Source organism: Leptosomus discolor, chromosome 1 (genome assembly GCF_034619465.1).
Source record: "Leptosomus discolor isolate bLepDis1 chromosome 1, bLepDis1.hap2, whole genome shotgun sequence".
NCBI lineage: Eukaryota > Metazoa > Chordata > Aves > Leptosomiformes > Leptosomidae > Leptosomus > Leptosomus discolor.
Window position 1 is genome coordinate 76,775,432 of NC_141391.1, and position 14,551 is coordinate 76,789,982.

Consider the following 14,551-nt stretch of genomic DNA (forward strand, 5'->3'; position numbering starts at 1 on the left):
CTCTGCTTTCAGATTACTTCCTTGGCAGCTCTTGCCTGCTAAGTAGTAGTTATGATGGTCATTTTCCTTGCGTGGGTAAGGTCTGAGGTCCTGGGTATGTGACCTGAAGCCTGGCGCTGAGCAAGTCTCTGATTCAGCATGGTGAAGGTAAGTGCTGTACATACGCTTCAGTGAGGGGTGAGAGGAATTAGGGCCAAGGGAGATGCCAGGCTTGGCCAGGAGTATATTGTGACCACTTTGAGCTGAGCTGATATTCCTTCACTCTTAAAACCCTGGGAATGTCCACGTTTCACTTGAAGAAATATGTTGCCGAATTGTCATCTTTCCTCTAGTGTCATGTCATTGGGCTGGCTGACACATGTAAAGATTTCTATTTTTTGGAAGTCCTCCAGCATCAAAAAGCCAGTCCAATGGAAAAAAGCTGCTTTTGAACAAGCCCTGAGTAAGGCTTCACTTTGTTTTACGAACTCCTGGTACATTGCACCGACTTCAGGTTCTCGATGCTGTTCCGTACTGATTTCTGTTTGGCTTGTGACAAGCTTTCCAGTGCTTCTGAAGTACCAGCGTATTAACCGACTGCTGAACTGACAATACGAGCTTTAGTCCACGCTGCTTCTTTAGCCTTGTACTTGATGATGGAAGAGCCAAAGAAACAGCTGAAGCTGGCAGAAAAACCCATCAAAACCAAATAACTTGGCTAACGTGTTTTGTAACCAGTGTGTTTCTCAGAGGCAATAAGATTAAGTGGATCAGCTGGTGTGCCCTGTGCCTGGTGGAAAGCAGCTTATTTAAATTAAGAGGACCAGAGAATCTGTGCCTCAGTCCAGAAAGAAGATGGGTTCCACAGAAGACCTTGACTACCCTCAAGTCATCTTGCAATACAGCAGTGGATTTTTAGTCTCAAAGGTAAGAAATATAACGCAGTCTTGGATAGATGTCTAAGAGTATGCAGACAGAAATACCCAAAGATCTCACTTTAGGTCCTGAACGTAAGTCTTTGGAACAAAAACCATCTCATCTGAAAGCATCCTGTCTGCTCATCTAGGGAGGAAGGAAATTTGAAGACAAAAAAGCTTTGAAAGCAACCTGTCCCCTCGGGACAGAATTAGCATTTATTGAGATATTTATCTCTGACCTTTGGGGGCTTGGGTGAGCAGACCTTGTCTCTGCATGAGGCTTTACAAAAACACAGGGGTTTATAGCTGAAGGGCTTGCTGTCTGACTGCCCTAAATGTGGAAGGTTCCTTCAGTGGTGGGATTTCTTCCCACTTTTCATTTTCGGAGTTTGAGAAACAGAGATCTGAGTTGAATTGCCTTTCTCCCTCCCTGTCATGCCATGCAAAGAACAAGATTTTTCAAACATCTTCTCAAATAATATTCTTCCCTCTCCCATGGTTTGTCTGTATGTATTATGCAGAAGGCTGAGCTTGAGAACTTCTGTGTATTGTCTTTTTTCAGGTGAAAGAAGGAGTCTGATATAATGACTATTCTTCCAAACAGTATTTGATTAAGGCACAAACATAGAACTAGTATTTCCACTTTCCTTATTTATTCACTGATGTTACCTGCCTTTCTGTGTGTGTAAGCACATGGGCATAAAATTATAATACCCAGTGCAGTGGAGACCGGAGAGTTTTTCCTCATTTACTACTTAGTTACCTTTCCTATTGACCCTTGCTGCACCTCTGGCCAACATGATAACAGAAGGAATGCTCTTTGGGTTGCATGAATACTGTTGCATCCTAAGGCTCCTGAAAGGCAGAGCTGACAATAAAGAGAGGAAAAATGGATAATGAAAAATCCTTTTGCTTGGTGAGAAAGGGGAGTGCCCAGCGCTTTCCCGGTTAACAGTGGTACTATGTTTGTGAGAAACGATCTCAACTTTGATTAAACCATGTTCTTACTGAGGGTAAAAGGAGCTTCACCTGGATTTTGTCAAGTCATTGTAGATACAGGCAGTCAATTGAGTTGATACCTTTGTTACTGTTTTAGGAGTGCTTGTATGGCCAGAGAAATAGGCGAATACTTGTAAACTTGACTGTGTACAGCTAAAGAAGGGTGTTTTTCTTATATATGGTTACGTATGTCTCTCTAAAGGTCAAGGGGAGTTTCTGTAGATGTTATACACCTTCTCTATGAAAAGACAGGGCAATTCTGCTGGTCTGAATGAGGCAGTCCTTTTGGCTGAGAGGAACCTTCCCGCCTTAGGGAGACCACTGTAGTCATGCACATCAGTCCCTGAAAAGAGGGTACATAGAGTGGAATATTCCCTCCTGCTGCAAGCCACAGGAGAGTCTCCAGCGTTCACTGGGCCGTATATTAGAAGCTTAGTTAAAAAACCAAAAACAACAGAAAAACACACCACCACCCAGTCTTGCTTTTGTGCTCTCCAGGCAAAAAGAAGAGAGACTGTGAGAATGTGCTCTGAAACTAAGAAAGAGGCAGGAACATTCACACCCAAAACCTGGTCTCTAAATGTGAACCTTTGTGAGCCAAAAACATTGTCTGGCTTTGCCAGAAAAGGAAAAGAAATGAAAAAAAAGGTGCACTACAGGAACTGTCTGGTATTACTGGTGTTCAGAGAAACTTCAGTTTAATCATTGGACTTGTTTATATGAAATATAATTTTACATGAAAAAAATATTACGTGTATATTTTCTCCAACAAAGCAGCTTTAGAAATGCAGTAGGCTTTGGTGCTTTCACCTGATCTCTCACTCCTGCCTTTTCGTACCCCAGGTTATGTTCACTGCCTGTGAGCTGGGGGTGTTTGATCTTCTGCTGGAGTCAAGAGAGCCTCTGTCTTCAGAAGCCATTGCTGCGCACTTGGGTACCAGCACCATGGGAATAGAAAGACTGCTGGACGCCTGCGTGGGATTGAAGCTCTTGGCAGTAGAGCTGACACAAGAAGGAGGTAATAAAGGCAGAAGAAGGGGAAGAAGCTAAAAGACTTAAACCTCTGATGATTTTGAAAGTGAGGCAAGATGTGTGGGGAGAGATGATAGCTAGTGTTAGGCCAGTTAGTGTAGCTGGAAGGAGAAGAGAATTACTTGGGAACACTATCCCCTTTTCAGCTGAAAGAGAAGCAGCAAATGTCAGCATGATTGAAGGTATAAAGTAAAACCCAGGTGAAGGGCTCTATATCCCTAAACTTCTTTGTGCAAGAGCCTTTGTGCAAGGTGACCTTGGAGAAGATATTCAGGGTCTCTGCAGAGCTGGTCTCAAGAAAACTCTGAGGTGTGGGCATGATTTTAAACCTCAAAACAAAATGCCAGGGTGGCTGGGCAACAGCATGATTTAAAAACACTTTTTATTTTTCTTTGGGTTTTTAACACCATGTGAAGTATTTTGCTAGGTTGCTGATCTGAACTGAGAGGTGAGGTAAGCTTTCCCTTGCACCAGAAACGTTGAGTCCGTGTGGTCAGAAAGGATCTGTGGCTATCAGACAGCTGGTCAGGTCTAGCCAGAGTCTTGCAAGTTGTGTCCCCTGCTCTGACTTGTGTTGCCTTACCCTGTTTTAGGGCTTACAATATTTTAGAGAGAGCAGGATCTGTCTTTTATATTCCCCTTGTATTCCAGTCCTGTGGGTGAGTGGTGCCACTGCAGATGCATTGGGGGAAGCAGGGGAGTTTTCTGTGAGTTCTTAAGGCATTCATCTGACTTCAGAAGGTCTTTCCCTAGTGAACTGAGGGAGGCTAGGTGTGGTTGGCATGCTCTTTTGGGGACTTGTCTCCCACCCACTGGCATTGGTGATCAGAAAAAAGACTTGTCTGCAAGGGCTTCTCATTTAAATAGAGCATACCAAAAGCTTTCTCTGGTAGCAGAAGCGCATATGTAAATGGTGACACTCATAAGGGATTCCTTTTGCTGTTCTTGAAAGAAATGTTTGGTGCTGGAGTAAGTGTAGGTAGATAGTGTCTACTCACATTGAATGGGGCAATACACATTTCAGCAGTCCTCACCCACTGCTTATTGCAGTGGAAGGATTGATTGTGGAAGCAATGTGCTTGTGTCTTTGGTCATATAGACATCTTCTGGTGATAAATACTGTGCTGTACAATAGGCTTGCCAAGGTAGTATATCATACATGCTAGTAAATATATTTATTTCACCCATTAGCCCTCTACAGAAACACAGAAATTTCCAACATCTACCTTACAAAATCAAGTCCCAAGTCTCAGTACCATATTGTGATGTATTACTCCAATACAGTCTACTTGTGCTGGCACTACCTGGCTGATGCTGTGAGGTAAGGAGGAGCGTTGTGTGCTGTCTGTGGCAGACTGCTTTGCGGCATCTGTGTGGCTTCTCTGAGTGGTGTGTTTCTGGGGAGGGGTACAGTGAAGATGCTGCCTGGTTCTCGGAAAGAAAAAAAATTGGCTCTTAAAGCAGCCAATATATGTTCTTGTTTTTTCTTGTTTTCCATTTATGTGTGTTCATGTTTTCCTTTTTCTTCTGATGGTAGAGATGATCTAGGAATCAGATTTCTGTGTGTTTGACCTTCAGGAAAGCACTTGATCATTACAGTGGCGCTTACTTGAGGAGGCATCAACAAAGTAGATAATGAGTAATGATGGCTAAGGATAGTTCTGTTGCAAAGATGCATAGGAGTACACCTTAATATGGGCCTGCAGTCTTACTTGTTCCCGTCTGCGCAACTGATGATCAAACATGGTGTGTGTGACAGTGGTGATTGCACCAGTCTTGTACCTTTACCTGAGACATGTTCCCATAAATCATAGAATCACAGAATGGTTTGGGTTGGAAGGGACCTTAAAGACCATCTAGTTCCAAACACCCCCTGCCATGGGCAGGGACACCTGCCACTACACCAGGTTGCTCAAAGCCCCATCCAACCTGGCCTTGAAAAGAACCAGTCATTCTTGGAAAAGGTTGAGAAATATATCAGCATATTTCAGGGTGGCAAATGAGGTTGCCTTTACAGCCATTACAAACAGGCTGGCATATATTCTGTACAAAGTTAAGCACCTTCCACAGTGATGAGCTAGCTGAAACTACAGCCACGAGCTGTGTCTGGGGTAAAAGAGAAAGAAATCCACACTCATATGCCTTTTTGGTTGCTATTGTAGAGAAGGAAGAAACCAATATGAAAGAGCTTTTGGCATTTCATCTAAAGACCCTTTTGGAGCAATGTACAGGTAATCATTAGCATATCTATAGAAATTTCATTTTTCTTATTGTAGATAAAATTAATGTTTTTAGTTATGGCTCAGGACAATATGATGATGTGAGAATCCCATTCATCAGAACCACCATGCAGTGTTTTCCTTTCTCAACGATATCCATTACTGAGACACTGATATTTTGGATAGAAGTATGTAATTTCCTATTCTGAAAAATGTATCACAGGTCTCTGGCACAGAGGCAATGGTAGTTGAAGGAAAAAAATCCCTTGGAAGCCTGAGAATTAGCAGTGTAATACACAGTTGGACTTCACTAGTCTGAATTCCCTATTTAAATGCATGAATGCATAGCTGTACCCTTCTGCTACCGTAAGACTCAAGGTAGGTTTATAGAGAATGCATTTTGTGTCAATAAAAACAGAGATTAGTGTTGAAGCTAAAACCCATAATAGCAGTTACATGATAAGAATCACCAAGGATATTATTGTTAGTTACCTTTTCTATGTGCTGTGTCTGTTTGCATTACTAGATCAGAAGAAGAAATGATGAAATTTATGGCTGGCCAGAACTCAGTATGGAGCATATGTGGCAGAGATGTTCTTGCTGCATTTGACCTTTCCCCTTTCAGGCAGATCTGTGACCTGGGAGGTGAGTATCAGTAGAACCTCTTTAACAAGCCTCTGAAATGTCTTCTTTTACAAGCTCTGAAAATAAAAATAACTTCCATCTTATACAATGGGAACAGCAATGGAAAGCAAGACATATCTCAGCAATAAAGGGAGCATTTTACTGATTTGGTTGGGTTAAAAAGAGAAATGTGAGAGTGGTAAGAGCATTAGGAACCTGAATGCTTTTCTCTGCAGAGCCTCATTTGTGTGAGTAGTGGCCCAACCCCTTGCCTACGTGGCAGCTTTGGCATTTTTTTCTTGCCTTGCTTAATACATTCTTCTGGTGTCGGACTCTTTCTCTCCTGCCCTTCAGTCAGTGTCACTGAGAGACTGTCTGTCTGCAGCCTCTTACCCTGCAGTGCCCCTCTGTCCCAGCACTGCTGAGTGCTGCCAGTATTCATGGAATGGCTCAGGCTCCGTTGTGGGCTCCATAACTGCTTCTCCAGCGTCTGGTTTGGCGGCTCTGTTTTTCATTTGCCGCCTTCCAGCGTCCACAGCTGGGTGTGGCTGAGGGGCTGCATAAGAGCTGTAAGGGCTGGGGCTGACCCCAGAGGCCTGGATGCTGGGGGCCCCAGAGCTTCCTGCAGAGCAATTGATAATGGTGGCCTCTTCTGTTCCTCCTCTTTCCTTTCAGCAACCTGTGGGGAGTAAATGTACCTTGCCAGATTCCATGAGGCTGAATGCACCATTGCCTGCATTGCTTCATGGAGGTGTTGCTGAACAGGTTGGTTTTGTGTCAGTGCCGACCTTCTTTTGCTCTTTCCAAAGGAGGCGGAGGAGCTTTGGCCCGGGAGTGTGTTTCTTTGTACCCAAATTCCATGGTCACAATTTACGACCTGCCAAAAGTTGTGAAAGTGGCCAAAGAGCAATTTGTTCCCCCTGAGGAGCGTCGGATCACTTTCCATGAAGGTATGTGCAGACAGCGGTGTAGTGTTGTCACAGCTGTTGCTCCTGAGCCCCTTGTCTCTGCTCAGAGGTACCATGCTGGAGGCTCAGGTCTCCAGCTGCCCCTTATGTGGGCAGAGTGTCCCAGACTGCAGCCTCCCCAGCCTGAGTCTCTTATCAGAGACACGACTTGGTTTTTCAGCCATGCAGAAGCTGTTTACTCCTGAACAGAACTATTTGACTTCTTCAGAACAACGTTACTTTAACAGAAAAAAAAAAAAAAAAACCCAAGCCAAAAACACTCCTGCAGTTTTGAAAAAACTGCCATGCCATGTTATAAATCTTCCTAACACTTCCTTTTCTCCTGTGCAGACCTCCTGGCAGATGTGCGAGATGCCAGGCCTGATTTGAGCAAGAGGTTTTCTTTCTCTGGTCGCGATTGACTGACTTTCAAGTCTTAAGATATTTCACGTTTTGAATGTGGGTGAGCTAGCTCACATTCCTCTTGCTCAGTCCATAGCTGTTGCATGGTCTTTGCACCATCTATGATGAAAATGAGTGGAGGGAGATTTAATTTTTAATGTTTACAAAAGCCTTCAAAGTATCGGAATGACTTAATATTTCTTGAAGCTCAGAGAGGGGAAAGAAGCCTTGAGGGAGGAAGGGAGATGGAGAAACACAGGACATGTTATGTGTGCCAGTAGTACGAAGAAATAGGAGTGGAAATGACAAAGTAAGATGCAGAGAGAAAAATCTGAATGAGGTACACCAGGCGCTGAACAAAAGGCATGATGATGAAGCTGGTGCTAGGAAGTGGTGTCTGTTTCTTCCTTATGGATTTATCATGTAGCTCTGTGGTTACTGAAGGTCTTTGAAAATTTACTTAGATAAGGGAAAATTATTTAATTTTTTCCATGACAGAAAAGATGAGAAACTGTCTCCTCTTCTTAACGCTTTATGAATCTGAATTCCTGTCATTGGAGAAAACTTAGACTCAAATGCTTACCTGTGTATCAAAGGCTGTTTCAGATGAGCTGCTGCTTTTGAACATTTCAGACCTTCTTGAGACTGAACAAGAACAAAATCCCCTATGCAGTGACACGGAGGACTTTTGCCTGCTAACTCTGTTGCTGTCTGATGTGGTTGATGGATGCGGCAAGCTTAGAGTCTGAAATCAGACAGAACTGAAAGTATTTGCTTAACTCAGCCCTCTGTGTTTTGGGGGTTTTGTGTAATACATATATTCTTGCTTTACAGGAGACTTCTTTAATGATTCAATTCCAGAAGCTGAACTATATATTTTATCCAAGATACTGCATGATTGGGATGATGACAAATGCAGGCAACTGCTGGCAAAAGTCTACAAGGCTTGCAAACCTGGTAGGTGTGAGCTCTTGAAGAGCAGAGAGACTCCTGCCTATCAGTAACGTGAAGCACACCACTCTTGATGCTCAATTCGGGTGGCAGAGTTTCAGCACAGGTGTTTCGTGGTTTAGTCTTTTGCTTTCCTAAGCCAGCCACGTGCAGCTGAGCCAAACAGGACCTAGTCAAAGTTTTTCTAATCTGACTTCCAGTTTTAGTCTCCTTCCCTACAGGGACTCCTCTTTCAAGGCATTTAGGCATAAGGATTAGGGATTTTGGGTATTGTTTATACAGACGTGTATATGTCACAGTAAAAATCCCATTAGGCATCACATTGAACCCTGGGAAATTTGAAAGCACTGTCTACAGAGCCAAGTTCTCAGCAAAATCAGTAATCCTCTGTGGATTTCAGCAGGGGAAAATGGGAAATTTCCAGCCCTGGTATGTCCATACCTAGGTAGCCAAGCAGAGGTAGGCTCTGATGCTGTGATGCTGAGACATGACTTAATGTAGAGACTGCTTCTTCCTGAAACTGAAGGTTAGGATCTAATAACTCAGCTGAAAAAGATCTCGTCTTCTCAAAGCTCAGCATTCATTCTATTTCTCTTTATTCAAGCAGGCGGTGGAGTGCTGCTAATTGAATCGCTTCTGAATGAAGATAAAAGTGGGCCTTTAGAAACCCAACTGTATTCAATGAATATGTTGGTCCAGACAGAAGGAAAAGAGCGAACAGCAGCGGAGTACAGCAAGCTCCTTGAAGCAGCTGGCTTTGGAGAGATTCGAGTCAAGAGGACTGGAAAACTCTATGATGCTGTTTTAGGAAGGAAATAATATGGTACCTCTTTTATGTACCCAACAAGATAGAATGAATGGAGAAACACGATATTCTCTTCTTAGAGGGGAATCATCAACTTAGCTTTTAGTTAAGGCAGCTAACTTTTTTGTAAGCTGATGCATTGTCAGGAGAACCACTAATGATAGATCTTGAGTGTGTGTGGATTGTGAGTCTGGCAGCCTGACTAGGGCTTGCTTTTGGATCTGGAAGGGAGAGAAAGAAATCAACACCTGTTCCACAAGAAATAACCCACAAAAGAAATGTGCAGTGTGTCTGCTTCAGATGTTTTCAATTTTTTTCTGATTTTAACACTGTATCTGAAAAAAGCAAAGCTGAATTTGTACTTTAATTCCTGCAAAATAAAACTAATCCTTGTACTGAGATCTGTCACCTGAAATTTTATTCCTGGGGAATTGATATAGTATAAACAGATCAAATTATGTCTCCTTGTGGTTAATCTTTTCAGAGTTCCAGGAGAAATCCTGTCTGAGCCTTGTGGAGTTTGGCACGAAAAATACTAACTTTTTATTTCTTCTAGATTTTGATTTAAGTTATGAGAAAGAATGTTGTAGCTTGATGACTGGCTGAAGCCCAGGGACGGTCTTTACAGGACACGCCCTGAGATGACAGGTAAGAGGGAGAATGATGCAGCCAAGTCATTCAATTATACACTGGGGAAGTCCTTATTGCATGTCTCCTGCTATTTCATTATATCATTTGATCAAGCACAACCTGCCAGAACCCACCCAGCTCTTGGAAGCAGAATTATAGATTACTGGAGTGGTAAACATTTGGAGAAGGCACCAGAAAGTCACTCTCTACAGCTGTGGCTTGAACACTGACTGCATTTGCACATTAAACTGAGCCTGAGACAGTCTTCTCAGTAGCCATCTACAGGAGCCTCCTGTCGTTTTGACTGTACAAGCAGGATAGGGAGAAAGTAGCCTAAGTAGCGAAAAGTTGCCCTTTCATCACATTTTGTGATATCAAAATCAAATCCCAAGGCCATAATGGCCCTTCTCATCCTTAAAATCATCAGGGCACAATTCATGAGCCACTGTACAGGTAGTGTGTTTATGCCTGAGTAGGATCTCGCCCTGCAGATATCAACAGGATATTGCAGGGGTTGAGGCAAGTGGTTTTGGAGAGGTCCCTCATAAGGTGCAGTCACTGTGCAGTGTTCCCTACCTGCGAGTTACGTGGCATGAAGGTGACTTTGCCAGAAGCTGCAGCCTGTGAGTAATGTGTTCTGAATGCTTGCACTCTTTCCAGACAAAGCGAGGTGTTACCTCCTGCAGCAGCCAGGCACGAACACAGATAATGAAATGAGGCTGATCCCACACACACCCCAAAAACCCAAATGTTCAGAAAAATTATTTTGCTGCTTTGACTGTACTGAGAAGTTAATGAAGTATGCTTGGGGAAAAAAAAACAGAACTCCTGTCTGGACATTCTCCAATACACTTTTTTCCCAATAAACGTTGCATGCCCATGGACTGCCGGTCTCTGATGTGGCTGCGCTGTTTCATGAGCCGGTAGACTAGCCAGTCATGGTCAGTACATAGCAGCTGTATGTATAAACTGACACGTCGTATAACCTTGATGAGTCAGAGAATGCTGTCTCAGCTGGTGTCAGTGATAATTCTGCCCATGACTTGAAAAAAAAACATGAGCAGGCTGGTTTGGTTTGTCATAACAAACTCCTTCAATACAGAACTTCTGCACTGAGTTGATTCACAACGTGCTCTACATGTCATTAACTTACCAGTGAGTGGCTTGGGCAGAACTTGAATAGGCAAGATGCACACTTGGTTCTAACGTGCCTCTTAGCTGTATCAAGGTTCAAAGACGTTGAGTCTTAAAGAACAGGATTGATCCACCATTGCCTGGAATACAGATGGCAATGAATGAAGTGTGGAATGGTGATTGTAGAATTTGAAGATCATTGGTATTTAAATTACTTTTAAGAGTCGGATGTGATGCCAAATCAGAGCAGCTGAACACCAAGACACGATCACAGTGTGCTTTTACTGCCCGTGTAAAGCAAAACATTCAGCTGGCTATAGCTTTGGCTTCTCATTCCTTATATGCTAGTTGACATTTGAGCATCCAGCTTCTGGGGGGATGCTAAAGCATTTTTGGCTACTCTGTTATGCTAGATGACCAAGGAAATACTGGGGTATGCATAAGGAAGGTACTAAAATTCTACATTCACCTTCAGAGCCCAGACCTTTGAAACCACAAAATAATGTAATAAGAGGACTTGTGCTGTTTCTATCAGACTATACTTATTTGTCTACTCAGTTCTGATTTTCCTCTTCTTCTTCATGCCCTCACCCTTTCCTCCACAGTGTGTTTAGCCTCCACTTCCTTCAGAGCCTCTCTGTCCTGGTTTGGGCTAAATCAGAACTAATTCTGTTTTAGTGCTTTAACTTTTCAGTTAAGTCTCCTCTAACTAACGGCACTTTCTGAAACAGCAGCCTGTTTTTCCAGACAGTGACTGCTCCTAGCAGTGATAAGGCCTGGTGTTTATAGTTCATACCAAGGAATGGTGTGCAGAGAGGCCCTTGCTTATACTTGTTCTTATGGCGACCAAGGTCACTGCTAAATCTTGTACTCCATGTTGGGATGCCAGGAGTGAAAAGAGTCACACCTACAGGGAGGAGCGAACTGGACAGGTGGCCCAAACCTGACCAACAGAGTATTCCATCCCATATACGTCATATTCAGTATAAAGCTGAGAGATCACGAGGGTCTTGCTCTCTTCGTCTCTTCCTCTTTTCTTTGATGGCCGACATCTGAGGAGGACTGATCCGTGCATCCCTGAATCCAGCGCCTGAGTCCAGCTCCTGTATCCCGTCCTTGTCTGCTGCCGAGTCCAGCCTGGGACTGCCCCAGTGCCAGCCCTGCGGTGTGGTGGTGACGTATTGTCATCAGGGTGAGGGGGGAGTTGGGTTCGGTATTGGTTTTGTATATATTTGTACATATTGTATATATTTCATTTTTTCCTTATTCTTATTATTTATCTTTTCTTTTATTGTTATTGTTCCATTAAAGCTGTTTTAGTTTTCTTTTCCAAACCGTAAAGTCTCTCTCCCTTGTTCTCTCTCCTTTTCCCTTTTGGGAGGGGAGAGGGGATAGTAGAGAGCGTCTGTCATTCGTTAGTGGCCGGCCCAGCCTCAAACCGTGACACTCTCTTTTCTCCCATGTGCCTTTGACCTTTGTCCATCCTTTAGTCTTTCCTTCCTGACCGAAAGAGAAGTTGCTCTATGAGCACAGAAGAAGTCAGTGCCAGAGCATTAACAAAGCCCAGAGTGCTCTGAGCTTAAGACCTGCCTTGACAAAGCAGAGGCATAGCTGGTCTCATCAGAGCCTCTTCCTTTTTTTTTTTTTTTCTTTTTTTTTTTCCCCCTAAGTGACAAACACTGTGAAGAAGATCTGAAACAAGTGCTTTACTGTATGCAGACAAATTAAACCCCTGGTTGTTGTATGGTTTCCATACTCCAACAGGCTTTTCTGATGACATGCTGTTATATATGGGGTCTTTCTGCTGTGTTTTTCCTTTGTCATTGGATATTTTAATGTTAAAAAGTATTGTATAGGAACAAAGCAGTAAGGTGGAGATTTCCAAGTTACTTGTGTTTTGGGTAGTGAAAACAGTTCTCAAGTTCAGGCCCTTTCATGGCGCTGGGGTGGGAGGTTTTCTGTTTGATGCAATGGCTCTTGTCAACAGAATTCTTTCCCTCTGTCATGGAGGTTTTAACCATATAGGCTGAGATAAATTTTCTAGCTCCCAATATGGCTTAAGAGTAATGAATGAAACCTGGCCATAGCTGGGGTGAATCAGGCAAGAATAGAAGAAGAATGCACCAGGCAAGAAACGTAGTCCATGAGCTGAGGCTGGCTGTGTCCACCTGGGCTGGGCGAGTGCAGCTTCCAGCAGTGCCTTGGCCTGCTGGCCTGGGAATTATATGAAAGAGCAGAGGGCGGGAGGAAATCTGCCTTTTTAACATGCTGACTGTAAGCTAAAGGCTGCTGCCTTTCAAAGGGAGGTCTCTCCACCCTATGGGTCCCTTTGGGAAGTTTCCTTCTGTGTACCTGTATGCTGTTTTTTGCTGGAAGAGAGTTAATTTTCTTCACAGTAGCTGATACGGGGCTGTGTTTTGGATTTGGGCTGAAAACTGCACTGAGAACACAGGGATGTTTTAGTTATTGCTGAGTACAGGCTTGCACCTGCTCAGCTTAGCTGTGATGTGGGTCTCTATTTCCTAAACATGCAACGGGCTCCCTGTCAGGATCGTTACGTTCCACTGCTTGATCTGCATACAGCTCACTTTTCCCAAAGATATGTTACAGATGACTTTAATAGCACACAGGCTTCTCAAGCCTTAAGTGCGAGGCCCAGTAGACCAGACATGGTCTGTCTGAGACCACTGACTTGTTGAGCACGATGTCTTCTTCAAGGCTGCCAGCAGAGTAACTTCCAGAAAGTCAGCGCGTTTCTGGAGAACTAGATGTTCTCACACCTTGCAGCCTCTGAAAGGGTGCAATATCTGTGTCCAGGCTTGCCGAAAGCGATTTGATTGTAACAGGATGAAACAGATTTCTCAAAAGAGGAAATATGTCTGTGTGTTACATATTAGTGCAATCAGACTGTCAAGGCCTAGGCTGTGGTAAGAATGCTAAGGATGTCAAAGTGTGACAAAACTGCTTACCTCTTAATGCCTATTAAAAAGATTTTTAAAAGTAATTAAAGGTCTCATACGGAAACACTCATATGTTGGTAGGATTTAATTTTTAGTTGGAGACTAGATAATCTAATACTACTATACTACACTTCTTTCAGGCCTTCAGCTGCCGGAAGTGGCACTCAACAGCCTTGGACACCAAAGGAGACAGAAAAATGCAATAAAAGTGATAGCATTAATACGTGTAGGAGAAATGTTACAGCTGCTGAGGGCAAGGATGTCTAATTGGCGAGGAGTATTTTCTGTGCAGGGAGGGTGCAGAGAGGATGAAGCCAGGAATTTTTCAGTGGTGTCCAATGGCAGGACCAGAGGCAATGGGCACAAACTGAAACACAGGAGGTTCCCTCTGAACATCAGAAAACGTGCTTCTACTGTAAGGGTGACAGAGCACAGTCACTGGCTGCTGAGAGAGGTGGTGGAGTCTCCATCCCTGGATATATTCAAAGGCTGTGTAGACATGGTCCTGGGCAACCAGCTCCAGGTGGACCTGCTTGAGCAGGGGGACCGGAACAGATGACCTCCAGAGGTACCTTCAAACCTGAGCCATTCTGTGATTCTGTGTGCGCAGATGTGAATGGATTTAAGACATGATGTTTCTGGCAGCTTGCGTTTCAAGGAATAATAACTCAGTGCTCACCTGTAGCTAATCAGTTTCATACAGCATCTTGAATGGTTGTGGGAAAAATCAGATTTCAACTGTCTGTCATTGTTGGGCAAACCAAGCTCCCAACCAGGAAGGAGATCAAGATGATTCCTAGAGGAAGACACCTCTCCAAGTATGGGCTGAAGATAAATCAGAGAGAGGCAGACTTCATGCCAACATACTGGTTACTGGTCCTGATTCGGCCCCACCATACTGGAACAGTTGGCTAAAGGAGGCTGGGGCAGGATTTTGGCATCCCTTGAAAGC

General features: G+C 43.7%; 1 protein-coding gene across 1 annotated transcript; it reads left to right on the forward strand.

The window, feature by feature from the left end:
• Window positions 1-834: 834 nt before the first annotated feature.
• ASMT (acetylserotonin O-methyltransferase) lies at window positions 835-8,889 on the forward strand. Its single transcript, XM_009958015.2, has 8 exons — window positions 835-906; window positions 2,739-2,913; window positions 4,119-4,248; window positions 5,090-5,158; window positions 5,673-5,791; window positions 6,580-6,720; window positions 7,954-8,076; window positions 8,678-8,889. Exons 1-8 carry the CDS (start codon window positions 835-837, stop codon window positions 8,887-8,889), a joined length of 1,041 nt encoding a protein of 346 aa, XP_009956317.2.
• Window positions 8,890-14,551: the final 5,662 nt, after the last annotated feature.